At 37.2% G+C, this 27,584-nt stretch overlaps 1 protein-coding gene across 1 annotated transcript; it reads left to right on the top strand.

The window, feature by feature from the left end:
• Nucleotides 1-3,323: 3,323 nt before the first annotated feature.
• LOC148128922 (uncharacterized) lies at nucleotides 3,324-27,320 on the top strand. The gene is made up of 3 exons (XM_087945887.1): nucleotides 3,324-3,519; nucleotides 12,010-12,819; nucleotides 27,235-27,320. The coding sequence occupies exons 1-3, from the start codon at nucleotides 3,324-3,326 to the stop codon at nucleotides 27,318-27,320; spliced, it is 1,092 nt and encodes a 363-aa protein (XP_087802013.1).
• Nucleotides 27,321-27,584: the final 264 nt, after the last annotated feature.

Genomic DNA, 27,584 nt, shown 5'->3' with positions numbered 1-27,584 from the left:
CCTGACACTGCTATTCCATGTCAATAATTGCCATACCATCTAATTGTGTGAAGGGAAAGAGTTTAAATTAACTTTATATTTATTCATTTCTATTTATTCTACTTATTCATAGAAAGTTAGAGCCAGAATGTGATCTTCTCACACAGGGGAGAAAAAAACAATTTTACTTGATCTGCAAGTATGGGAAACAAGAGAGTGTTTGTGGAGTAAGTTACATAGCGACAATCAAGCATGACTATGGATTTCACAATTTGTCCATTGATGTTTTCAGCATGTTATGTAAAAGACCAGGCACTAAATTTACCAAAAACCCAGAAAGTACTTCAGCTGCTTTTTGAATAGTTATTAAAAATGGTGGCTATTGCCAAAATGCAGAAAGTGTGATTGGCAGCTAGCATCAATAGGTCAGAGAAAATGCCATTAAAATACAGTATATATGGTTAAGATTTGGATGAGTCACAAAGAATCACTCTTATTTGTATTATCCATAAATGTAGTCCATTTACACTATACACTCATAGTATTTATTTTCCAAAGAGATTTAGCCTGTTTGTCATCTTCTGGCTATATCACAAGGCATTATTGTCACCATTTTTATACAATCAGGATTAGGATTAATTTTGAAAGTCACTAGGCTGAGTGATAGCTCCAAACTCATTGTGAGTATATGGTAACATTCTTGAAATAAGGTCTCAAAAGAATAAAATAATTGTAATTTCAACCAAATATGATTATACCAAATATGCAGTGGTGGGATTCCATTTTTTTTACTATCGGTTCTGTGGGCATGGCTTGATGAGTGTGGCAGTGGAAGGATACTGTTAAAATCTCCCATCAGAGGTGGTATTTGCCAGTTCTCTGAACTACTCAAAATTTCCACTACCAGTTCTCCAGAACTGATCAAAACCTGCTGAATGCCACCTCTGCAAATATGGTTCTAATTGTACAGAAAATATAAGGTTATTTTGCATTGTGTCAGCTTGTGTTCCATGTGTTAAATGCCCTGCAATGTATTAGAGGTTGAAATATATTGTACCTTAATCTCTAAGAAGAAACAAGTATAATAAAAATGACTGGAAAGTTCTGCCAAGATGAGCTAAATAAGAGAATCTTTTTCTAAAAGAGAATCATTGCGTCCAAGGCATACAGAAAGCCAGTTTCTCTCTGCTTCTGAAAATAGAGTACTAAAAGCCTCAAATTTAACATGTTATCATATTGCCATCAATTTTATCCAAGTTAATGAGTTCTACATTCTTAAATCCAAACCTAATGCTCTGGGTACAACTACTGTAGAAAGGCCAAGCATGTCCTGTCTATGGTATGCCTATAAAATATCACTGACAACTAAAAATAAAAGGATGTGGGTTATGAATTTAAGAAACAATGTCTAATCCCACATAGATTTTGAATCTCTGATTCAGAGTATTTCAATCAGTCTTTCAAAATACTGATGATTTCACAATTTTAGCTCTTCAAGCAAGATTATGAAAACATAAAAGGATCTGAGTGGGATTAGGTATATCAGCTACTTTTGCATTATATGTTATAACATATACTTTAGAAAAGAAAGCACTAATATCAGATACGAAAATGTCATTGCATATATTCAGAATATTCTGACCCAGAAAATGTCCTGGAAGAAATTTGTTAGAACATTATTTCTTAGGTATATATATATTTTAATTCAGGTAATCTGTGATGTGAAATTGCATTGATCAAAATGAACATATATACATAAACAACCATCATAAGCAACCATCAGCAACCATCAGCAACCATCATAAGCAACCATCAGTTGGGATGAAGGAAGAAATTATGGTTCAGGTGTGGTTAACAAGAAAAACTGTAGACAAAGAGATAATTGTATTAGATTGTATTGACAAAAAGACACATTTTCTCACTGAGACCCTGATCTGAATTTGTATTTCATCAGGTGTAAAGTAAGTCTGTTAGTATTAATGAACTTTGGTCCACTAAATTTAAATTTAAAGTGATGGTTTTAAAATGCTGAAGTTCTTTCCTAAAGAACCACCAAACACGTGTATTCTAAAAGTGTACATACAATTTAATGGGATGAGAGTCAAGCCTGATGGAGCTCCTAGTTGTCATGCCTGAACTGAAAGTGACCTGGAATATACGCAACATTCTTTCACAATTTCTCAAGAAGGTAATTGAGGGCATACTATTTTTCAGGGAACTTTGTGCGTCATAATCAAAATCACAGAAGGAAAACCTCTGATGAGATCCTAAAGTTCCCTTTATAGCATATTTCTTTGGTATAATTATTATGCTATATCTATTTGCATAATAGTGCCCACCAATGTGGCCCTTAGCAGAGACTTCCCAGTATCAAGAGATAGATCTAGATGCCACTTTGAGTTCTAGAACCAATGGTGGAATATCAATCTTGTGAACAAATAAATAAATAATGTTTGTTGGCTGTTGTGTATAAGGCACAATACAAGGTATTTGTTATCTTTTATTAAAGTATATTATTGTATCTTGCTGAGAAAAACAATGTGTGTGTGTGTGTATGTGTTTCTGTAGACACAATCCAATTTATAATATTGTAAGACAAATATTTGTACATACATGTTCATCAGGTAAAAGGACACCTTTGAGTTGGGTGTATAAACTGCTCCTTGAGTTGGATGTATAAACTGCTCCTCCACTTATATCCCTTATATTCAAGTCTCTAATAAGGTTTATGTACCAAATTATTGGGCATACATCAACATCTGTCAGGGAATGTAAAGGTGAAATTTCCTTTCTTTGTCTTACTTAAAGTAATCCTATCTCCTTCTTGTACTGTGAGATCAGTATGTGTCAACTGGATCTCCAGTTTGGATTTTCCCTTTGATGCTTGTTTGCTATTGGCTACCATAGTAATGGGGGGCATGGCATTGGGGTTTGGGAAGTGTGCTAGTGTGAGAAATGCCCATGTGAACTAAAAGGGAGGCTTGCTCTCAAGAATTACTGTGCTGCTGTCTGGAGTTGTTTACGCCCAGTCAAGGCCAAGCATCCTAGAATTCCATATGGACAAAAACACCTGAAGGTGGGTTGTGGATTGGACATTCATCCTGGGTCCCTGGGGGGAGGGATTTGGGGAAACTTTCAATATGTAATTTTCATGCCTTTTGGCTCAGATTTTGCTTTCCTTTTGCTGCTATCATTTTAAACTCAGTAAAAGTAACTTTTATCTATCTCAATGGAGTTCGGGGGTTTCTTTCTTGGGTTTTGAATAGAGGCAGTCCTGACATTAAGCAAGATCTGCTTTATCAGCCAACCCAGAGACCTAGTCCACCAAGGAGGCTGAACACACAATGTCAACCCATGGGATCCAGCCAACGAGGTGGTTAGATCTGGCCCACAGCTCTGACCTGGAAATAGTGAAGGATCGGCCCAGGCCAACTGGGCACTCATCTGCATCTGATAGTAGCCATCTGGACTGGACTGTGGACACACTTAGATCTGTGGTAGTGGGTCAGTTCCACCCTCTGGGCCTGTGCAGAGGAGGAGGTAAGTGCGCGGGGCCTGGAGACTGAATGCTGAGCACTTCTCTTCACCCAGGACGCCAGCCCTCATGGATCTAAGGCTGTCAGTGTTCCAGCCTAGATGGCTGTCACCAGGTTGCAATCATACCAGTGCCTCCATACCCCACTCACCAGCCTTTCACTGAGACTACGCTACCCCCACATGGAAAAGCCACACTGCCAATCTCTCCCCCTTCCTTTGTCCCTCCCTGAGTGTGGAGAAAGAAGAAGATGGGAAGCAGAGGGTATGGGACCCATGGGGCTTCTGCCTGCCAGCACATGATGGGCATTAGGAGATTGCATGGGTTCGGGGGCGTGGAAGGCAAACAGTGGTGGTGTGCAGCTTCTGGCATTGTGGGGGGGGGGAGGGGGTGGAAGCAGAACTGCCCTTTCAGCATCAGCCATAGTTGCAATGAAGTGGAGGGTGAACAAAAATGGAAGCTCTGCAGTTTTTTGTTTTTTTTAATGGGCAGAGGCTTCCCATTTTGATTCTCTTCTTTTGATCCCCCTGTCATTGCCTCTATGCCTCATGGACTCTCCAACCCATGCACTTGTTTGTGTGTCCATGCGTGAGTGTGTGCTTGCATGTAAGGTCTCCCACCTTGCAGCCTGGTGTTATGACATTGGAGAAGAAAAGATTGGAAGAGATAAGCTGGGATAGGAGCCTCTTGCAGCCTTCCATGGGCCTGGGAACTGAGAAAAAGAAATGCCCACCTGAAAGCAACTGTAAAAACAGTGAAAGCAACTCCTAAAAAACAGCTTTCATTAGTTTGCAACCTACCATCACAAAAGGTTGAGGGCATGAGATTGCAAAGGGTGAGACACCACCTGCTGCCCCTGTGTGTACCCACACTCAAACAAACTTCTGTGATGGCAGGCTGCAAACTAATGAAAGCTGTTTTTGGGGAATGCTTGTTTCTTTTTCTCAGCCCCCAACCCCATGTAAGGCTTCAAGAAGCTCCCATATCAGCTTATCTCTTCCATTACAAATACACACACACACACACATACACACACACACACGCACAAACACACACACACACACTTGCACGGGACTGGGAGAAATGACCTGAATGCCATGCTGAGCAACATTGGGGGAGAGGTCAAAATGGAAAGCCTCTGCCAGGAGCCTCTGGCAGATTAAAAAAGAAAAAGAAACGGAAGGGGAGGAAGGAGGGCAGGGAGGGAGGGAGGGAGGAAGGAAGGAAGGAGGGAGGGAGGGAGGTTTTGTTCTCAGTCTTTTAAGTGGCCACAAACTACTAGCAAAAGTGGCATTTGATCACAAGGCAAGGAGGCATTCAGAAATGTTTCAATTTGAACATCTAAGAAGGGACAGGAAAGGAGAAAAGAAAAGAGGAAAGAAAAAGAAAAAGAAGCAAAGAGGGGAAAAGAGCAAGGAAGGGAGAAAAAGAAAAGAGGGGAAGAAAGAAGAAAGAAAGGAGTGAGGAGTCAGGGTCTGAGGAAAGTCCTGCCTTAGCACTTGGCCACCAGCAATCCTGCTGCCCTTTCACCATCCCTTTGTCCCATCCTCCTGACTTCTCCCATCCTATTGCTGAGTATACTTTGGTTACAATGCTGAGTCTCCTCGCATGGAGAAGAAGTGTTCTTCCCTCTGACCCACACACTTTGCCCTTCAGCACACATCATGAGCAACCTGCCCAAGGAGAGCTAGCATAGCAGCAGTGGCCTTGAGGAGGAGGTAAGTGCAGCCAGGCAGCACCTTGGGGAAGTGATGCTGGGTTGGGCTGGGCTCTGGGGTCCTAGTCAGTGGTGGTATTCTACTGGTTCGGCCCAGCCCCCCACCCCCACCCCGGCTTCATACTGACCTTTATTTGCTGCTTTTGAAGCTCAGCTGCATCGTGCGGCACAGTGGATTGCCGCGTGTCAGCTGTTGAAGATACAGGGGGAGTGCAGGAGTGCAGAAGAAGGTCAGTAGGAAAGCATCTGCATGTGCGCAAAGTGTGTGTTTGCTTTGCATGCACATGCGCAAAGCACACCCACCAAGCACACCCACTAAACCAGTGGTAAAACAATTTGAATCCCACCACTGGTCCTTGTGCTGTCTGGAGGTCCTCAGCATGGCCTGAGAGGAACGGTGAGGCTTCTCTGGTGGACAAGGGTTTGGCACTCACCCTGGTCTCACCTTCCTCCACTGGAGACAATGAATCCCCTCAGCCCTGCCTTGGCCACCACAGGCACCCCCCCAACATGAGCAATGTTGAGCTGACTATGCCCACTCCAGCCACACCCACCCCAGCCACACATACCCCAGTCTCCCAAGGTCAACTGCAACCCTGATGCAGCCCTCAATGTAATCGAGTTTGACACCCCAGATGTAGTGTAATGCAATATTCTACAGTGCTTGGGTTCAGTGGGTACCAGAAAGGATTTAATAGAAAACTTATTATGTTTTAGAAATGTATTTTTAGTATTCAGTATATTACTTATACCTCCTATTTAGTAGGTTACAGGCAACAGTTTTTGATTTAAAGAGTCAAAATTTATTTCATATTATAAATCAACATTGAGTCTCCATTCTGAATATTGTTCTTTCAAGTACTAGCGCATTGATTTCAAATATCCTCTTCTTGTTGGTCTTGGTTTGTAATAACAGTTCATTATTTCTTTGTTTTCAAATCTGCTTGTGATAAACACCTTTTCTTCCCATAATTCTATAGTTGGTTGTTCAGACAACAGTATTGAGCCATATTTCATTATATTTCAGGAACTGAAATATTTAGCACAGTCCTTGTTGTCTCAGTTGATGACTGGTTTGGTAATTGTTTCTATAAATTACATCTCACAATATTTTTAATGTAAGAAACATTCTTCATCTGGCTTCTCTGGTAAGACCTGCCCAGTATGATTGACATGGCTCTAATCAGAGCACTAAAGCTCCACAACCACATCAAGAAAATGTCTCGCTTATTATTAATTATTATTATTTTGTATTAAATAATAATGGTAGGCAATAAAAATAGAATCATATATTTTTACACTGTTAATGATAACAAAAACTTATTTCAAAAAGATGCAACTATCATTTTAGAGTACAATTATTAAAGATTTTTGCAAAATTCCATGGTAATGTTTGACATGATAAAGAAAAACACAAGGCTCTTTCTTATATGGAATTTTTTTAAAAATACTGACAGAAATCATCCAAGCTAATCATTAACATAATTCAGCACATTATTCTATAGAGCATTATGTTGCAGCTTTATGAAATTGAAAACCACAAATATAAGACTCTAGCAGTGTCCCTTTCATATTACACTGACCTCTTTTAGGATTTTATCTACTACTGTAATGCTTCGTAGAATGTCACAAGTCTTCTATCCCTTTTTTCCTTTTGTAGATAACTATGGGAGATTGTAAAATTAATATTGGTGATAAGATTTTCATCAATCAATCTCTTATGTTGAAAAGGCAGCAGGGAAATTATTATTGATTTTCTAAAAGTCAATCAAGAGCAGTGAACCAAAACATATCTTCATTAGTCAATTCTTGATTTCATTCAAGATTTCTATCATGTTTCTTTGTCTCTCATTCAAGATTTCTATCATGTTTCTTTGTCTCTGATTTTGAAAGATATTTTTCTTATTTGGCTGCAAATAAGGCTACTTCTCTAATATTTGGAAGAACAGCCAATGTTTAAATGCTCCAATTCCCCCCCCCCCCAACATACACACATGCACACCTAAACAAGCTTTTCTGCAATGATGTCAAGTGAATGCATTGGTTAGGTCAATGGTGGGATTCAAACAATTTTTTGCTACCGATTCTGTGGGTGTGGCTTGGTGGGCGTAGCAAGGGAAGGATACTGTAAAATCTCCAGCCAGAGGTGGTTCTCCGGACTACTTAAAATTTCTGCTACTGGTTCTCCAGAACTGGTCAGAACCTGCTGAATATCACCTCTGGGTTAGGTATTCTATAATTTAAGCAAGATGAAGATGAAAGTGATCAAAACTTTTTCAACCATCTGCCACTTGATAAACAGAGTTTTGATCAGAGGGCAGATAACACTATAGCTTAAGAAGCTCTGGCCATATAGAAAGGAAACAATTGAAAAACCGTGTCAGAAAATGAATACATACATACATATATGCATGCATACATCATTGTATACATACACATGGATGGGGGGAAAGAATCTTGTCCATATATATTTTGTTTCAATAGTCCATTTATTGTCAGACTCTCCTTGTTTCCCCAGCATCTGGCATGGAGTTTGTTAACCTGGGCAATGTCTGAGCTGAGATAAATTATTTTATTTATTTATTTATTTTTATTTGATTTGTCAAATGCTTACAATATAATAGAAATAAGAATAAACATAAGTATAAATACATGAAATAGGTATGAATAATTGGGGACAATAGGACAGGGACAGAAGGCATGATTCTGCGCTTATGTATGCCCCTTACAGACCTCTTAGGAATGCGGTGAGGTCAATAGAGGTTAGTTTGAGGGTGGAAGAGTGGAGGTTTGAGCATGTGACAACAGAGTTAGGTAGTGAGTTCCAGAAATTGACCACTCTGTTGCTGAAATTGTACTTCCTGCAATCAATTTTGGAGTGGTTTACATTAAGTTTATATCTGTTTTGTGCTCTTGTGTTGTTGTGGATAAAGCCGAAATATTCATTGACTGTAAGACATTGTAACAGATAATTTTACGTACTATGCTTAAATCCAATCTTAGAGTAGTTCAAGGTTGTCTAAGCCTATAACCTCAAATCTGGTGGTGTAGGGTATTTTGTTGTGAGCAGAGGAATGTAGTACTTGTAAAATACTTCTGGACTCGCTCAATTGTATTAATGTCTGATATACAGTGTGGATTCCAGATAGCAGAGCTGTATTCAAGTATTGGTCTAGCAAAGGTTTGTATGCCCTAGTTTTCAAATCAGTATTACCAGAGGAGAAGCTTTGTAAAATTAGATTTACAACTCTTTGAAGCCAATTTTGGCAATGCTGTTGCAGTGAGCTCTGGCACTTAGGTCATTTGTGTACTCCAAGATCTTTGACAGAGTGAGGGTCGTCAGTGAGATCATATCCACCTAGCTTGTATTTGGTGTATTGATTTTTTTTACCAATGCGCAGAACAGAGCATTTGTTGGTCGAATTGTATATGTATATGTATATGTACATATATATGTAAGTTATCTCAGCTCGGACATTGCCCAGATTAACAAATTCTGTGCCAGATGTTGGGGAAACAAGGAGAGACTGACAATATGGGTATCTAAATGTGTGTTTGTGGGTGTATGTCTGTGTGTGTGTAGATGATACATATAGATATAAATATAGATGATATAGATATAGATAGATAGATGCATACTTTTAGAAAAACTGGATTGGTTTCAAACAATTTAACAAATCTACACTGAGAAATATTTAATAATTGCTTCCAATTCAGCATTATGGATTGGTAGACAATAGGTCTAATAATATATTCATAACAATGCATCATTTTTTAAAATGTATAGGGAAATAAAGTTAGGTGTGTTGGCCTTACCTGTGCCAAGTCTATCTGTGCATTAGCCCTCACTATTTCAGGCAGAGGTCTCTCTTCATTTAGCAGAAATTATGTTTTGTTAATCTGAATGCAATGAGAACATTTGGTAGGATTACTTAAAAAAAACCTCAAATGTCACTGGTAACTTCCCACATAACTCTCATAGTATTATAATGTATTATAATTATAAGTGCTTACTGTGTAAAAATGTTTTTAAGTTTGAGCTATTTCAATTATTTATTCCACAATGGAGAAACAATACATGTTGAACTATAATTAACCCTAAGGCATCCTGGGGAAAAAATGAAGAGAAACATATTATCCATAAGTGAAAAATTCCAGAAAGCTGGCTCATAATTCAGTTTGAGTTATTTATTTCATTGGAACAGATTATTTCCCCAGAATAGACAGTCTGACCTATATATTTTCTGTCTAAAATTCTCTAGCATAGTAAGCCTCATAGGAAAAAATGGCTCCAGATTAGTTAGTATTATAAGGATAAATGTTCACAAAATCCATTTATCTTGATCATAGTTTACATTTCTTTCACTAGCATTCTTTAATATCCAATCTATCAATGTCATGTTATTCCATTTTTCTATTTCATTCTACCTTGTCAAACACAATCGTTTGTAATATAGTATCATCACTTTCATATTTTGCTACTATAGGTCTTCCTGGTCTTTTTACCTCTCCAGCACATTGTACAGTTTTAGAGTTTCTTAAGCCCCCCCCCCCCCAAACCAAAGCTATCTACTACCCTTACTTTTTTGCATCAATAATAAGTTTACTAAGAATATATGTTGACCTTACCTTTGTCTCCATTTTATATGCACCTAGTTTTTTACTTTCATAATTTTCACCCAAGTGCATGATCAAAATTAGGGCTGTAGCCCTAAACCCGTTGGAGCCTCAATCAACGGCAGAGCTCCAACCGCTGAACTTCCAACAGCTGAGAGCCTGATCCCAGAGCGTTAACCTTCCAGTAAAACTGCTGCTCAAACTGGCACCTACATCATCGATCATCTGCGATCGTCAAATCCCACATCGGAGGTCCTGATCTCAGAGCGTAGCCCTACTAATTCACACAGTAGCCTAATTTCTAAGATCACTGACCAAAGACAAGGGGATCCATGAGAAGACAGATCTAATCCCTAAGACTGCTAGCTGATGAACTGAAGTAACGAGTGAAGATTAACCTTCTGCCAAAAGACTTTCATAGTTACCTTCAGCCTAATATATGCCCGAAGACAAGAAGATCTGTGTGAAGACAGATCTGGTTCCCAAAAATCACTAACTGAAGATCTGAAGAAACGAGTAATGAGTAACCTTCTGCCAAAAGACTTTCATCTATACTTCCAACCTAATATATGCCCTCTTCCTATACCCTCCAGGACCATCCAAACTAAATCTTCTCTTCCTCCCATTATACTCTTCCTGCCCTAATTTTTCCCAATATAACTCTGTTTAATTGATTAACTGATCTCACTAAATGATTAATTAATGTTTACAATTATTTATCATTAGTGAGTAATATATTATTATAGATTATCATAGACTAGTGGTTATTGATTAGTTTGGTTAACTATTTTGAATATTAGTATGATTAGTATGTTTAGTGCAAATTAATGATTAGGACAACTAATTGACTAGTGTGTTTATTGATTAGTGTAATTAATTATTAGGGTGATTATTGATTAGTTAAATTAATTGACTAGTGTGATTAATATAATAGACTGTTTGGCATGATATTACTTTATTGATTACCACAATACCTTGTTTGATTGAACAACCTAATCAACAAACCATCTCAAAAAACCCACCATGCCAGGAAAACAATCCAATGTCAAACCTCAACCTAAAAAGAAAGAAACCCCTACTAAAGAACCACAAGACTCTTGCTCTTGCCTTATTCGTAAGGAATCTTTAGAGGAGAATGAAGATTACATCAAATGTTCTCTTTGTAACAACTACGCTCACCATAATTGCTTAGGATTTCCCAAGCAAATGGCTCTATTCCTAAAAACATCTGCCAATGCTTTTCCATATTTCTGTCCACCATGTAGACCCAAACTAGAAAAATATATTACCCTGTTTGAAAGAGTCGATACCATTGAAACATGTATAACATCCCTTGACACCATTGTAGCATCCCTGGACACTATACAAACTAGATTGGCAAACCTTGAAAAAAAAGAGACAGCACTAAAAAGCGAACATCAAACATCTACAAACCATATCTCTACTCAACAACCCCAGCCAAAACCCAATCCACAATAAACAACAAATCCTACGAATATTGATATCCCCATCCTCATCAAAGAAGCTGTTGAGCATGAACGGAAGCAACCAAATGCCATCTTATTTGGTCTAGAGGTCAATGACAATGATGACATCTCTAATGTTCAAAACATCATCAGAGAAAATCAAGCAGTCACAATCTCCCCTGAAGAAATACTTGATATTTCCCGTGTTGGTCCTGAGCTTAAAAACAAAGACGGCTTGATGATCCCATGCCTCTGCAGGGTTGTTTGCAAAAATGAAACAAGCAAATGCAAATTCATTTTCTCAATAAATTCACTCGCAAAGAACAACAATAACCATAAGAACCTTCATTCTCGCCCTGATCTAAACTTACAGCAACATGTATGATCCCAGGAGCTACATTCTGAGCTCAAAAGATTACATGAATTAGGTAATACAAATCTATACATTGCTTATCATGCTGACTGTATCAAAAGCAAGAGCCTCAACCCACGTCACAATATCCATCACCCAAACATCCAACGTTAGGGATGCATGCCCCTTACTTCCTCCAGACCCACTACTTCATATCTTAAATGCAAACTCCTTAATGCAAGAAGCCTCGCAAATAAAATGCATGAATTCCTCATCCTTCTAAGCTCAGCCACATTTGATATTATATTTGTTTGTGAGACATGGTTAAATGCATCTTTCCCAGACTCCATTACCACTACAAGAGAATATCAAGTTTTTCAGTCAGATCGCGAAATCCGTAGAGGTGATGGAGTTGCTATATTCTATAAAAAGTCTCTAAATCTAAAAAAGATTCAAATTATACAAGAGCTTGCTCTTCCTGAGACCATCATCTGTGAACTGTCCTTAAACATCTCAATCCACTTCTTACTTTGCTATCATGCCTCTGACTATGATATAATTCATGCAAACAAGCTAACTTCACTACAGACATGGGCTGCCTCCTGCCCACACCCTCTCATTTTTCTTGAGGACCTCGACTTACCTCTTATAAATTGGACACTAAATGAATGTACATCTGAACCCATTCATACAACCCTGTACAATGTGGTTACCACACTAGGACTAGAACAACTAGTAACCAACAATATTAGACTAAACAACTGCCTCGATCTCATCTTCTGCAACAGTTTGAATTCAATTTATGGAATACAAATTAATGAACCCTTTTCCAACAGTGACCACAGCATGATTGACTTTTGTCTCAATATATGTCCTCACAAAAATCACCATAACAACAGGATCCCCAATTATAACTTCAAAAAAGGCAACTATGATCTTATAGACAATGATCTCTCACCTCTTGTTTGGCAAATTCTATTCACTGGATGCAATACTGTTGAAGACCATTACAACATATTTTTACTTGAAGTCAAAAGACTCATCAAACTATATCTAGCAATAACAACTCCCAAAACCAGAAAAAAAAGATTACCCATAACAATAAGGAAGCTCCAATCCAAAAAGAAATCCCTTTGGCAGAAAAACAAATCTGGTCATGTTGCCAACTTTAAAAGCCGATACAAAAATTTAAGCCACCAGATAAAGACTGAATGTACCAATTATCACACTAAACAAGAAGAAAACCTTCTATGAACCAATTCCACCCACGCTTTCTACAATTTTGTAAACAACCAACTAAAAGACTCAAGGTCCATCCCACCCCTGAAAAAACCAAATGGTAAAGACTGCAACGATGACACCATTAAAGCCAACCTCTTTAACACATTCTTTGGCTCAGTATTTGTAAACAGCAATGGATCATGCCCAATATTTCCTAGTCGAACCACAGACAACTACAATGATCTAATGCATATCGATTTTACAGAAGACAATGTTGAAAAAGCACTACACAATCTAAAACCATCTCTATCTATTGGACAGGATGGAATATGTGCCTACTTCTTAAAAAAGCTATCCACTGCCATAGTCGAACCTCTAAGCATAATCTTTGAAAAATCTTTCAGGACAAGTTCCTTGCCAAACGTATGGTCTCAAGCCATGGTCATCCCCATCTTCAAAAAGGGAGACCCCAGCCTAGTTGTAAATTACAGACCAATCTCTTTATGCTGCATCACCTGTAAAGTCATGGAATCAATTATTAACCAATCCATTATCCTCCACTTAGAGACAAACAACCTACTCTCTAATAAACAATTTGGTTTCAGAAAAAAACTATCCTGTAATCTGCAACTCTTACACTGCAAAAACATATGGACTACTCAACTCGATCAGGGCAAAGCAATAGACACAATCTACATAGACTTCTGTAAAGCCTTTGATTCAGTGGTACACGACAAACTACTCCTAAAACTTAAGGTCTTATGATATCTCTGGATACCTGCATAACTGGATAGAAGCATTCCTGTCAAACAGACAACAAATGGTCAAAATTGGGAGTGTCCTATCAAATCCTGTACCTGTCAACAGTGGTGTCCCCCAAGGCAGTGTTCTAGGACCAAATCTCTTCATACTCTATATTAATGACCTCTGTGATTATATTAAGAGCAACTGTGTCGGACTTCCGGTTTGCCAGGCTTTGGCGGTGGCAGGGATTCGCAATCCTGCGCGATCCCTGTTGCGCTAGCCGTCTTGGTGCCTCTGATCCCGATGGGTCTGGAGGATAAGACTGCCCCGTAGAGGCAGCCGAAGATAGGGGGGATCCGGATAGGGGTTTGGGGGTATCACAGACCCCCTCCCCAGCCAGCAAAACCCCCTTTTCTCAAGGCGATGGAGCGGCGGTCAGTAATGGCCACCACAAAGAAGCCGGCAGCTGGACAAGATAGTGCTGGAGGAAGAAGGAGAAAGTTTTGAAGTGAAAGTTCTTTGGCTGAACCGGGATCTTAAGATACATCTAACATCCTGAAAACTTTGATTTTTTGAACGATACTTTGTTTCCAGAGGAGATTTTTAAAGCGGCGAATGGAAGTGCTGAAAGAGAAAGTTTACTCTCCTTCCCTACGGAGTTAACAAATGGATATTGAAAAACCTGCTTTTTTATAGAAGGTAAAAATTTAAAGCTCTTTGTTACAAGTGGGAAGGGAGAGGACAAAAAAAATTATATTAAGATCTTGTTGGAGGAGATGCCTGGAAGATTTTGAGACTAGAAGTTAATTGCAATAAGGCTTTAAAATACAGACTGGGTTTTTTTTTTCAATTGATATTACCCCAAAGAAGAGAAAGTGTAAAGGGAAGAACTTTGTGCTTTGTTTGGACTGCTTGATGACTCTGGGACTTTGGGGAACTGTTTTAAGTTTTGAAATATCTTGGTTGTTTTAAGAAAAAGAAGAGGGAAAAAGAAAAAAGAAGAAAAGGTTTATCTGTTGATGAACTAAGAAAGGAATATGGAAAAACAAAGAAAGAAGGCAAGGACGCTTTGGAAGAAGCCTTTCACTTTTTAGAAATGGTGCTTGCTATTTATCAGCAAACACAACAACTGATGGAGGAAGAAGAAGAAGAAGAAGAAGAAGAAGAAGAAGAAGAAGCCATCTTTAATGAATCCAAAAGTTTGATTAAGAAAGAAAGGAGAAAGAGAGGAAGGAAAATGAAGGACTTAAGACCTAAAAAAAACACCCAAGAAAGAGAAAAATAAGATGCAAAATCAATACAATGTTAGAAAGCAAAAGAAAAGAGGAATACAACAGAGAGGGGAAGCTAAAAAGGCGGAGGTTAGGAGGGGAGGGGTAAAAAGGTCAGGTGGGATAAGAAAGGAAGGGAAAAGGGGGGGAAAAGCCACAAAGGTATGAAACAAGATGGGAAAAAGCAAAAAAAAATTAGGGATAAAGGGTAATGTATAATTTTTTTAAAAAAAAAGATTCTGCAAGGTACATAAGATAGTATTGTAGTATTTGTATTAGAAATAGAAAATTAGAATTTTTTAAGATCTAAAAAAAGATTAAAATATTAAAATGCTTAATAATGATAGATTTTAAGATTTAATAAAATATTAAAGGGAATGTTTAAAATATTTAGTTCAATTATAGAGTTTAATTGACTATTGTGTTGATGTTATTATAAACTTATTATTGTCTTTGAAATAGATAATTGGAATGTTACAAGATTTAATATTTAATTATGTACTTAATTATTTTATAGATTTACTATTTAGTAGGTAGAATGTACTAAGCAGAATCAGATTGGGAACTAGGTGTTATTTTAAATGTCAATTTAGGGGAACGATAGAAAGGCATCATACTTCGATTAGTGATTTCAGGAGAAATCTTTTTATTATTATTATAGGGAATGAGATAAATGGATAATTGGAAAAGAATGGACAAAAGATACAAGTATAATGATTTAAACTAAGATGAAATAAATAAAATAGAATTAAGAAGAGTGAAAAGCGGGAGAAGTTATATAGAAGATATAGAATGGTAAATAAGATAGGTAATGGTATATAAGATGAGCATGAATTTAATTGAAGTCCGTATAAAGAGAGGTAATCCGGGGCCAAGCCACTTTCTAAAAAGAAGTTTTATGTTTTTGTGTTTTGTGTGTTTATGTTTGTTTGAGAATTAATAAAACCTTGGAGGAATGTCAGATGAGAATAATTGTAAACAAGTCAGAGGGAAATATGAATATGATGACTATAAAATGGATAAATATAGAAAAGAAATGTAATTGAATAAGAGTAAAGAGAAATAATGAGAAATTTGCTAAAAGATATTTATGTGTCCATATGGAAATGGGATAGATTAGAATTATGTTGTATAAAATAATGTTTTATCTGCCTTGTAAAAATTTATAATGGAAAGAGGTTTTATGTGTTCAATGTTTAATGTTGTTTTGTTTGTCTTTAAAATTAATAAAATTTGTCTCAAAAAAAAAAAAAGAGCAACTGTGTCCTCTTCACTGATGATGTAAAGCTATTCAACACCACTGACAATGCTGCTACCCTTCAAAAAGACCTCAACTGTGTGCCAGAATGGTCAAAGAAATGGCAACTTCAAATCTCAACAAATAAATGCTCTATCTTACATATTGAACAAAAAAAAATCAAAAATAAAATAAAAGCTGAATAGTCAAGACCTTGTTGATGACAAAAACTTTGTCAAGGATTTTGGAGTACTCTTCTCTAATGATCTAAGTGTTAGAGCCCACTGTAACTACATAGCCAAAAAGACATTAAGAGTTGTTAACCTAATCTTACATAGCTTTTTCTCTGATAATATTACACTACTAACTAGAGCATACAAAACATTTGCTAGACCAATACTTGAATACAGCTCATCAGTCTGGAACCCACATTACTTATCTGATATTAATACAATTGAGAAAGTCCAGAAATATTTTACAAGAAGAATCCTCCACTCCTCTACTCATAGCAGAATACCTTATGCCACCAGACTTGAAATTTTAGACTTAGACAACCTAGAACTACACCGCTTTCGGTTCGATCTAAGTATAACATATAAAATTATATATTGCAATGTCTTACCTATCAAGGAATACTTCAGCTTCAACCAAAACAATACAAGAGCACACAATAGATACAAACTAAAGATAAACCGCACCAAACTTGATTGCAGGAAATACAACTTCAGCAACAGAGTGGTCAATGTCTGGAATACTCTACCTGACTCTGTGGTTTCTTCCCCAAACCCCAAAATCTTCAACGTTAGACTGTCTACTATTGACCTCACCCCTTTCCTAAGAGGTCTGTAGGGGACGTGCATAAGTGCACCAAAACATGCCTACCGTCCCTGTCCTATTGTTTCTTTTTTTTCTTATTCATATCCATTTCATGTATTTATAACCATGTTTATACTTATACCTGTTATCTAATAATTGTTTGACAAAATAAATAAATTAAATAAATAAATAAAACAATAGTAGTCATGCTGCAAACATTCTGACACCCCTACTATTCATTTGATACTGGAAGTATTAAACAGAAATATTAGACAAGATACAGAGATAAAAGATATGGAAATAAAAAAGGAAAATTATAAACTACAGGTATTTGCAGATGATTTAGTTTTTATTTTGGAAGACCCATAAAAAACAGGGCCTAAACTAATAAAAAATAGAGGAATATGGCAAAGTGGCAGGACTGAAAATAAATAAAGAGAAAACTACAGTATTAGTTAAAAATCTTACATATATGCAGAAAAAAGAGTCAATGAAGAGAATAGATATTCAGATTACTAAGAAAGTAAAATACTTAGGGATCTATTTGACAGAAAGATGTGTAACTATTAAGGAAGATAATTATTATAAACTGATGCAACAAATTAAAGCAGATTTGAAGAAATGGAAAAACCTGTAATTATCATTGATAGGAAAGATAGCTACAATAAAAATGAATATATTACCAAGACTATTATACCTATTTCAAACAATTCCAATGAAATTGGAAAAAAATATTTTGAGGAACTTAAAAAAGTAATATTAAGATATATTTGGCAAGGGAATAAAAACAAGCATAAGCCTAAAAATGCTACAGGATTAAAAAAATAGAGATGGCTTTGGGCTACTGAATTGGGAATTATATTATCAGTGGTACTCATTTGGGTGAAAGAATGGATTATATTGAGGAACAAAAGACTACTGGTCCTGGAAGGACATGATTTGCAATTGGGATGGCATGCCTTCTTGTGGTATGGGGAAAATAAAATACATCATTACTTTCAAAGACATTATATGAGGAATGCATTATTGTTAATGTGGCAGAAAATCAGAGTACAACATTACTTGAGGATACCAGTTTGGCTTTCAACAATGAAAGCACTGGTTCACCCAAATGTTATCAACATGGAAAATATTGTTAGATTCAAAGATATTTTGAATGAAAGGGGGGGACTCAAAACTAAACAATAACTGAACAATCAAGGGATTGATATGACATAGTATTCACAAGCACAGATACATTCTAGATATGAGAAAGATGCAAAACTGTATGGTTTTTATAAAGAACCAATAGAATTAGACAAGATACTAACAGGGGCAGATCAAAAATTGATTAAAAAACATATATCTACTTACTATATATTAAATTGGAGGATGAACAAGTAAAGGAAACAATGACAGCTTGGGCAAAAAAAAATTGGTTATACAATTAAATTAGATAAATGGCAATTCCTGTGGGACAGGAATTATAAATTAACAATTCAACTGCATAAAAAAATTGTATAAGATATTCTTTGGATGGCATTTTGTGGTTGGCAAAGATGTTTAAAGATAAGTCAGCTAAATGCTGGAAGTGCCACCAGATACTTGGGTCATATTATCATATGTGGTGGACATTTTCAAAAGCAAAAAAATATTGGACAAAAGTACATAGGTGGCTGGAAAAAATGATAAAGCAACATATTGATTTAAAGATAGAAATATTTTGTTGGGGATTTTTTGTGAAAAATATACTAAGGGAAATGAATTCTTAATTATTCATATAGTAATTGCAGCAAGAATTGTATTTGCACAAAATTGGAAAAGTGAAGAGATCCTCACAGATGAGAATGTGATCAAGAAAATATTAGAATGTGTAGAAATGAATAGACTAACACCTGCAATTAAGGAGAAAGAGCAAACTGAATATTATATGACATAGGATTTCTTTTAACAATGGTTAAATAATAAAAATGAAAGTTAGAAACAGGGAAACAAAAGATTAGTGAAATAAAGAAGATATGTTAAGAGGGAGACATAAATATTATGATTAGTATGTTGAATAGTATTATTTTAACATTGTAGAATTAGTACCGATGTAATGAACATTGCTGTAAATTTGGATTACTATTTTACAAAGATATTTGTACCCGGATGACACACTGTTCAATTGAAGATGGAATTATTATATTAAAAAAATAAAAAATATATTTAAAAAAGCAATGTGATATGTTGCAGAAAAAGTAAATTTTATTTCAGGATGCATCTAAAAGAATATTATTTTAAAATACCAGGAAATTCAACATTGTGTTCCTGGTGCTGTCTGAGCTTGGTTGCTTTCTTGTAGATGTTTCATTACCAAAGTAGGTAACAGCACTGCTAGAAGGGAATCAGGTTTGCTCTTTGTTTATGGCCTGTCAATGTTAGTGGCAGTGTTCTTACTTGTACCCGAGCTTTTGTTTATTGTCAGTTTATTTCTCTGAGTTAGTAGTTCCTTGATTGGGACATTATTTATAAAAATAAAAATATTATTTAAAAAAAAGAAGTTTGCATGCAACTGGTTACGTATCCTGGGAGCCTGCCACTCCAAGACAGTTTTCCCCTTGGTGAGATCCATCTCCACCCCACCCCCACTGGATATCTGGTAACCCAAATAGTCCAAATGGGTGTGATGAAACTCATACTTTGACAGTTTTTCATCAGATGTGCTGTGAATAATTTTTCAACACCTGCTGGACCAGTTGAATGTGTTCCTCCATAGTCTCCATATAAACTAAAATATCATTCAGGTAGACCAATACTCCCTTGTACAGGTGCTCATGCAGAACGTTATTGATAAGTTGCATGAATACTGCAAGGTCTCCCTGCAACCCAAACAGCATCACCTTAAACTGGTAGCTCCCCAGGGAGCAGTTGAAGGCCATTTTCTACTCGTTCCCCTCCCCTATGCTATAGTGTGTCTCCCCTAGGTTCAAATTAGTGAAGATGTTACCTCTAGCCAGGTGGACCAACATGTCCTTCATCAGGGGTAGTGGGCATGTTTTCAATACACATGCCATTTATACCCTAAAAGTCCACTCACAAACGCATTGAGCCATCTATTTTTTCCTTAAACAACACTGGGGCAGCAATCCTAGAACATGCCAGCTGAATGAATCCCCTGGCCAGGTTCTTGTCAACGTATTCCTGCAGCTCCTTCATTTCCTGGGGAGTCACTGTGTACATTTTGGTTTGGGCAATTTTGCCCTGGGAATCATTTCAATAGCACAATCCATCAACCACTGAGGTGGCAGGATGTCACACTCCTTTTTGCTGAATGCGTCTGCTAGATCAGTGTACTCCGAGTGGTATGGAAGGCTCCCAGTTCTCTGATGCACTGGCTCTCCAGTGCAAGTCGTCTCCCTACTGACGTGCTCGTGCAGTGGAGGGAAAGGGCCTTGGGCTATCCTCAGCCTCCTGTATCTACCTTCCCACCATAAAGTTAGACCCCATTTATTCAATCAGGCCAAGCCCAGGATCACCGCTTTGGTCATTTTTGGTATGACCATGAAGCGGATCATCTCCCAGTGTATAGCCATCTCCAACCTTACAGGCTCTGTGATGTGGGTGGCAGGAATTCTCCCCAGAACCTGTCTACCTGCTTGAACTGCAGCAGCTTGGCCAACCACCATGTCCTTACCCCTAACTCTTGGGGCAGAATTTCCTCAATTCGGCATCTAACTCTGTGGTCACCCGGTACCACTCATTTAGCCAAGGCATGCACAGCTGATTCTAAACAATCTGACAAACAGCTAGCTTCATAAAACCAACCAGAATCAGCATGCAGTAGCTAACAATCATCTGCTCCCTATAAGCAGGGTGGAAACAGCTAGCAGCTAGCAGCTCAAAAGGCAAAAGAAAGAAGTTGAGAATGCTGGCTACCTGTCATGGTTCCAAACCAAGCCAGCACAAGAAGAGGCCACACTGTGAGCAGAACTGATCTCTTTATTGAAGTCTTAGCTTGGCACGTGGTGAACAATACAAGTAAAAGGGTTTCTAGCCAGCATTACTGGCTTCTGCTAGCCAGCTGGCTACATGGGCTCAGCACTCTCTACCCTCCTGTTCCTGGTTGCTCCTGGCTGGCTCCAGCAAATATTCTTGCTGCAGCCTGGTTGCCCTCTGGCCAGCTCCAGGAAGTACTTTTTTGGTCCGGTTCCATCAAGCACTCTTTGAACCCAGTTGCTCTCTGGCTGAGTACAGCAAGTACTCTTCAGGCCTGGATGGCTTCTGAACTGACTGCAGCTGACTTACTTTCCTGGCTCCAGTCCCATCACCCAATACCCATCTGTGGCCACATGCATCCCCTTCCTCCTGCATGTGTATGGCAACTCTGAAATAGCGCATTGTGGCCACTTTGAATGGTGCGCTGTGTCGGACATTGACAGATAGTCTTGGCTCCACATTTTAATATTTTATACTATTGTGATACTTAATTTGATTTGATTTCTATTTTAACAGTCATTATTTTAATTATAACTTGTAACTCCCTCCAAGGTCACCTGGCAAAGAGATAAAAGGGCCTGATTGCCCTTTTGGGGGAAGCACTACACAAATAGGGCCAGTCTTCTCAAAAGTGAAATGAGCATATGATTAAGTTATTACATCTGAGATGGAACAGGAGAATAATAATTTATATTATTACTGCAGGTGTCTAGATAATTGATTGGGATAATCTTCAGATCATGATCAGCTTTTGACTGCAAAGATAGAATATCTATTTTTAAAAATCTGTTCTCCCTGTGATTACTAGTTCTTTCTCTATTGGAATTGGATGGAATATTTCCAGAAGTCTGAAAGGAACTGAAATCATTACTTGATCATTACACATTTCTTTTTGAACTTTACAGTTAATTTGTTATAATGTTCTGTTTTGGTTTTTGTTTGCTTTAAAGTTTGTGGTTTTTGCATCAGTTTTGCTAATAGTTTCCAGTTCCTTTTTGTTTTCAAGATGAACACAAACCAAAATTAAAGGAATATTCCAAACTAATTTTATTGATAAAAATTAAATGTTTAAATAGGTCCAAATTGGAAACAAATGAAAATGTGTGTAAACCTATCATAAATTCAATAGAATCATTGTCAGTTTTATTTCAAATTAGCACAAAGAAAAGATAAGAAATATAGTTTTAATTTTTTTACTCAGTTATTCTTTTCTTTAAAACAAATAATAAATTAAATTCAAAGCTATTGTGACTTTTATAGTGGTTTGTGGGATTTGCATAACCTTGAAAAAAATGCCAAAGTGTATAAGGGGAGATTAATTTAGTTAGACTACTTACATGCATCTCTCTGAAAATACCTCACAAAAATCTTTTAACTAAAGTTAAAATGTCCCATTATCCTAAAATAGCTTTAGCATATGCAACATTTTAATAATTATTCAGATACTTTTGGAATTTCAAAATGCAAAAAAGTAGAAATTAAAAAAGAAAAGATTCATGAATTAGGATATTAAAAGACCAAAATTCAAAAATATTTGTTACTCTACTAAATACTAGTTTCATGTTAATATCAATCAAAATAATAAGGTAGGCTGCTACTGGCATAGCTGCTTAAATGCCAGAAATCCCGTTAGTGAATGCAGAAAAATAAACTCCTGGGGCATTATTTTACTAAGAATATAAACTTTGCTGAAAAAATCCACATTGACACAGAAGAAGCAAAACCAGCTCTGGGCTTCCTGCACAAATGCATGCATAGTTCATTTCCCCTTTTCCCCATGGGCCACCCACAGTCCCTTACCTCTACCAGTCACCTGTTCATTTTATTTTGGGAATCAAAATAAAATTTGGTTTTTATTTTATTTTGTTTTGTTTTCAAGAGGAACAGAAACCAAAATTAAAGGAATATTCCAAACTACATTTATTGATAGAGAAAGATTAATTGTTTAAATAGAAGTAAATGAAAGTGTGACATATGTTCCTTGAGTGGGGGAGCAATGTCCCACAGGAACCAATGCTGCTTGGAGGCCATTCCCCCCACTCTTGCATTCCAATCCACCATCACCCCATTCTTCGTCAAACTGCAAGCAAAGCAGAATATAGGGGAAAGTTCGAGTTAGTCTTGACAGTCTGGCTTTTTCTGAGATGTTTCCTTCCCAATGCACTAGCATAGAGAGGAGAGAAACCAGTAGCCTTTTCTTGTAAGCTGCGACCCTTCTTTTTCTTCTCAAAGGTTAGCATAAATAGCAACTAAGTTTGGAAGAGCACCAGTGAGTATGAAATGGGGGAGACCTAGTTTGGTTGTAGTACAAGAGAAAATATGTTCTTTTGAGCACAGAATATGACCCAGCAAAATGAAGCAATTGCTAAAAAGATTTAGGCTACATTAACATATGTATAGTCCAGATAATAGGAAGTATTGTTCCTCTTTATTCTGCCCTGATCAGGCCACCCTTGGAATATTGTACCTACTTCTAGGAACATTGTTCGACAAATGATAATGACAAATTGTATTATGTTCAAGATGTTATAGAGTCTAGAAACCTATTATATGAGAAACCTTAAGAGAATCTGGGTATACCAAGCCAATAAAGGACATAAGAGAGGGAGGGGAAATGTGATAGTAATCATTAAAAATGTGAAAGTGACATATATTTCAGAAGTAAGGATCAGAAGTAATAGATTAAAATATAAGGAAATAGATTCAGGATACATACCAGAAAAAAAATCCTCATTGCATAAACAGTCAGTTAGTGGAACAGGCTGCCATGAACAGTGATGAGTTGTTCTTTAATGGAAGACTTCAAAGAAAGGCCATATTACTGGATGTTCATCTGTTAGAGATGACCTCTATTATCCTCTTCCTGCTCTATGATTTTGTTATCCTGTCCCTTAAGATTTGTCTTAGTTTTTACATTCTACATTTTTTAAAAGAGGGCAGATGAACTCCAGATGACTCCTGTTTCATAGTTATCACAAGGGAGGCATAAATCCAACAGTTATGCTTTCTTTTATTTTGAACTTTTTAGTTCTTAACTCATTTTCATTCCATTTATGAAATAAACCTACCAATATTGTATGAAGTGATTTAGGGAAGAAGTTAATGTTGCTTAAAAAAAGAAAGAGAGACAACTTAGTATGTAGGTACTAGAATGAGAGGTTTTTTTAATGACTGAGTAGAAGATAACTCACTTGTAAAAATAAAATATAAATGGAGACTGCAGCAAAGAATGTAAAATTCAATTTTATTATGGGGTTGAGCTAAAAAAAACAGAGAGGAAAAAGGTGTGCAAAATAATGTAACTCATTGAGAGTGCTATGCTTTCAGAGTGAATTAGGATTCCATACCAACTCAGTACAAGTGAAAAGATGAATATTGTAGCAAGTGCAAGAAAAGGCACATCTAAAGTAATGATAATGCAAGTCATTCACACCATCAGTACTGAAATTTCACTAGAGTCTCCCAGATAGAATGTCATTATGCCAACATAAGCCAGAGAAACACAAAGTATGATGTCTGTTAAGCTGTGGGAAAGATAGAAAATACATATTTTGGATTTCTACTGTAGTAGGTGTAGAGGGAACTGTACTGTCTTATAGCAGACTGTATATATACTGCCTAAGTGGGTTCATTCTATTGTGCAATAAAGATCTCAATATTGGATGTACCAAGTCAAGAATCTGGGTAGATTACATCAAGCTAGAACAAACATAACCACAAAAATATTAACATCAACTTGACTATGAAAATTAGTTTGTAATCCTGGAAACATATTGTGTAATGAAGAATTTGACAACAACGGTCTTTTGGATCTACATATCCTCAAAGAGTTATGAATCAGCAATGTGGAGGCATGACTGGGAAAAGTCTTCTAAACTGGAATTCTATATGAATTCCAAAGTCAATTTCAAAAACTTGTGTTGCAAAATCTAAGGAAAATTTACAAGACACTTTAAATAAAATTGCTGAGGTATTCAACGAAGGAGCTTGGCCCCTGAAATGTAAAAGCAACATTATTTCTTGATGACTATGAGGAATCTCAATTATCCAGGACATGGTTGTCCCAAAGATTTTTTTTCCATGAAAACATTTTGTTTCTCATCCAAGAAGCTAACTGAACTGAAGAAGCTTCTCGAATGAGAAGTAAAATGTTTTCAAGGAATAAAAAAACTCAAGAAAATCCAGTTACCTTTTGAAAGCACTTTTGGGATTATTCCTTGACTATATGTAACCTAACATCCACATTGTAAGTTTTATTCTTATTTACTCATTATAACTTTCACTAAAGCTGCACACCAAACTGGATAGCTTGGAAAAGAACAACATTCTGGAACGAATTTGCTATAAAAAAGCTACAACATTCTTTATGACAAATGCTTTCATTCTAAAAATCTTTTATGATATTTTGTAATATTCTAAATACTTGCAAAGCAACATTATACTATATAACTGCCAAATAATGTCAATGTGCAGCACAAATTTATAAAATGGCAGTCAACTATCTTTTTATGAGTCATAGATTAGCCCACAATGATAACAGACAGTGGTGGGATTCAACACTTTTTACTACCGGTTCTGTGGGTGTGGCTTGGTGGGCGTGGCTTGGTGGGCATGGTCATGTGACTGGGTGGGTGTGACTTCTTCTTCTTTTGCTTCTTTTTTTTGCTTTTTTGCTTTTTTGGAGACACCCTTTCACCCGTTTTGGGGTCTTCTGGACCTAAGGGGAGCCTCCTGGGAGGGCATTTTTGCTCCCACAAGGCTCCCCAGGGGCTCAAAAAAATGGAGCCTGGAGTGGGCCTGCAGCAGCACACATACACATGCATGCTCTGTTTTGGGGCCTTCTGGGCTTCAGGGGAGCCTCCTGGGGGGCGTTTTTGCTCCCAGAAGCAGTGGTGGGATTCAAAACTTTTTACTACCAGTTCTGTGGGCATGGCAAGGTGGCAAGGTGGGCATGGCCATGTGACTGGGTGAGCGTGGCTTCTTCTTTCTTTTCTTTTTTTGCTTTTTTTGCAGCCACCCCCCCACACCTGTTTTTGGGGTCTTCTGGGCCTCAGGCAAGCCTCCTGGGGGGGGTGTTTGTCCCCAGAAGGCTTCCCTGGGATTCAGGAAGAAAAAAAAACAGAGACTGGAGGAGGTACACAGGACCCTCCCCTTGCTCCATTTTGGGGCCTTCTGAGCCTCGGGGAGCCTCCTGGGGGGCATTTTTGCTCCCAGAAGGCTCCCCTGGGGCTCAGGAAGACAAACAATGGAGAGAGAGAGGCTGCACCCCTCCCTCCATTTTTTGCCTTCTTGGCCTCAGGGAATCCTCCTGGGTGAAGCAGTAAGACAGGTAGAGGAATCCAGCTGATTGTTGGAGGGGAAAAATACCTTAAGGGGCAAAATCAGGCGGACCGAATGAGCGAACATCTGCAGGCAGGACAAGCGAGACACGTGGGTGACTGGGTCAGGGGCATGGCCAGCCAGAACTTACTACTGGTTCGGCGACCCACGCCAAATCCTTGTTATCAGTTCACCCAAACCAATGCAAGCTGGCTGAATACCATCACTTGTAACAGACAACTTAATACAAATTTGTGCATTTAGCAGACTTTCCTCTATTTATAGTGAAAATTAAAATATTTGTTTTTTAAAATAGTAGCATTAGCAATTTGTAGTTATACCTACTCAAATTTTAAGGCAAATGCATTGACCTATATTAATGCTAAACATACCATTTACTATGTAGATTTTTATCCACAAAAATTTATATTTTCACTTCAATTTTTTTCCTGCTGCAGCAGAGAGAAAGTGAAAAAGCTAGCATACATGTAACCCAAAGCATCATAATTTAGTTCCATGCTCCAAAATAATGGAAACAATGTAATTAAACCTAAGTCATATAGACATATTACAATTTCATTATTTAACTTTTTCTGCATTCATAAAGTTTTCCTGATGGATTCTTCCACTTTATAATAAATATACTCTTCAGAATGCTTCCCACTTAAATGTAAAAACAATGTATATTTCCAAGATGGAAAATACATCATTCAAATTAAGTGAAAATGCATTTACAAAATTGGATTTGTATTTGATATATTTTTTTCTATAAATATTATAATGATTTCTTGTAAGGCACTCCAGGATGAAAGTTGACTTGATACTTATGGAATTCATTGCATGTTTATTAATAATTATATATTTAAACACTGCATATGTTTGGGCTAATCAATACAAAATATAAACCCAAAGCAGAAAAAGTGCTTCAGAAGGTGTGTGAGAGAACTCACTGTTTCTGTCCTCATATTCTGAAAGAAATTATGTCTTTTCCTGAACTTTCCAGGTGGCACATGTAATCCCAACAAAATATGCCAGGGAGAAAGGAAGCATGAAGGAGATGGTGACATAGTTTCTTTAGTGAGCTGCTAACAGGTGAATTCAAGTGAGCATGCCTATGCCAAATCCAATGCATTTTTAAAACCTTTCTGCCCAGATATTTCATTCCTGGGATTTCAAATGAAGCTTTTTACTCAAGAGTTCAAGTTTTTTTCTTCTCTTCCTCTAGTATTTTTATCAAACATTAAGGAAGCTATATAAACAAACATGAAAAAGTGTTTGAATGGAGAAGGGAATTAAAAATGGCATCGGTTATTTTGTCAGCATAACAAATTGTGAATAATTGAAAGTGTTCAA

Source organism: Notechis scutatus, chromosome Z (genome assembly GCF_049901735.1).
Source record: "Notechis scutatus isolate UNSWTSFEM ecotype Mainland chromosome Z, rNotScu1.2, whole genome shotgun sequence".
NCBI classification, from domain to species: domain Eukaryota; kingdom Metazoa; phylum Chordata; class Lepidosauria; order Squamata; family Elapidae; genus Notechis; species Notechis scutatus.
Note: the sequence above shows the minus strand (reverse complement) of the source record. Positions and strands in the feature narration are given on the sequence as shown.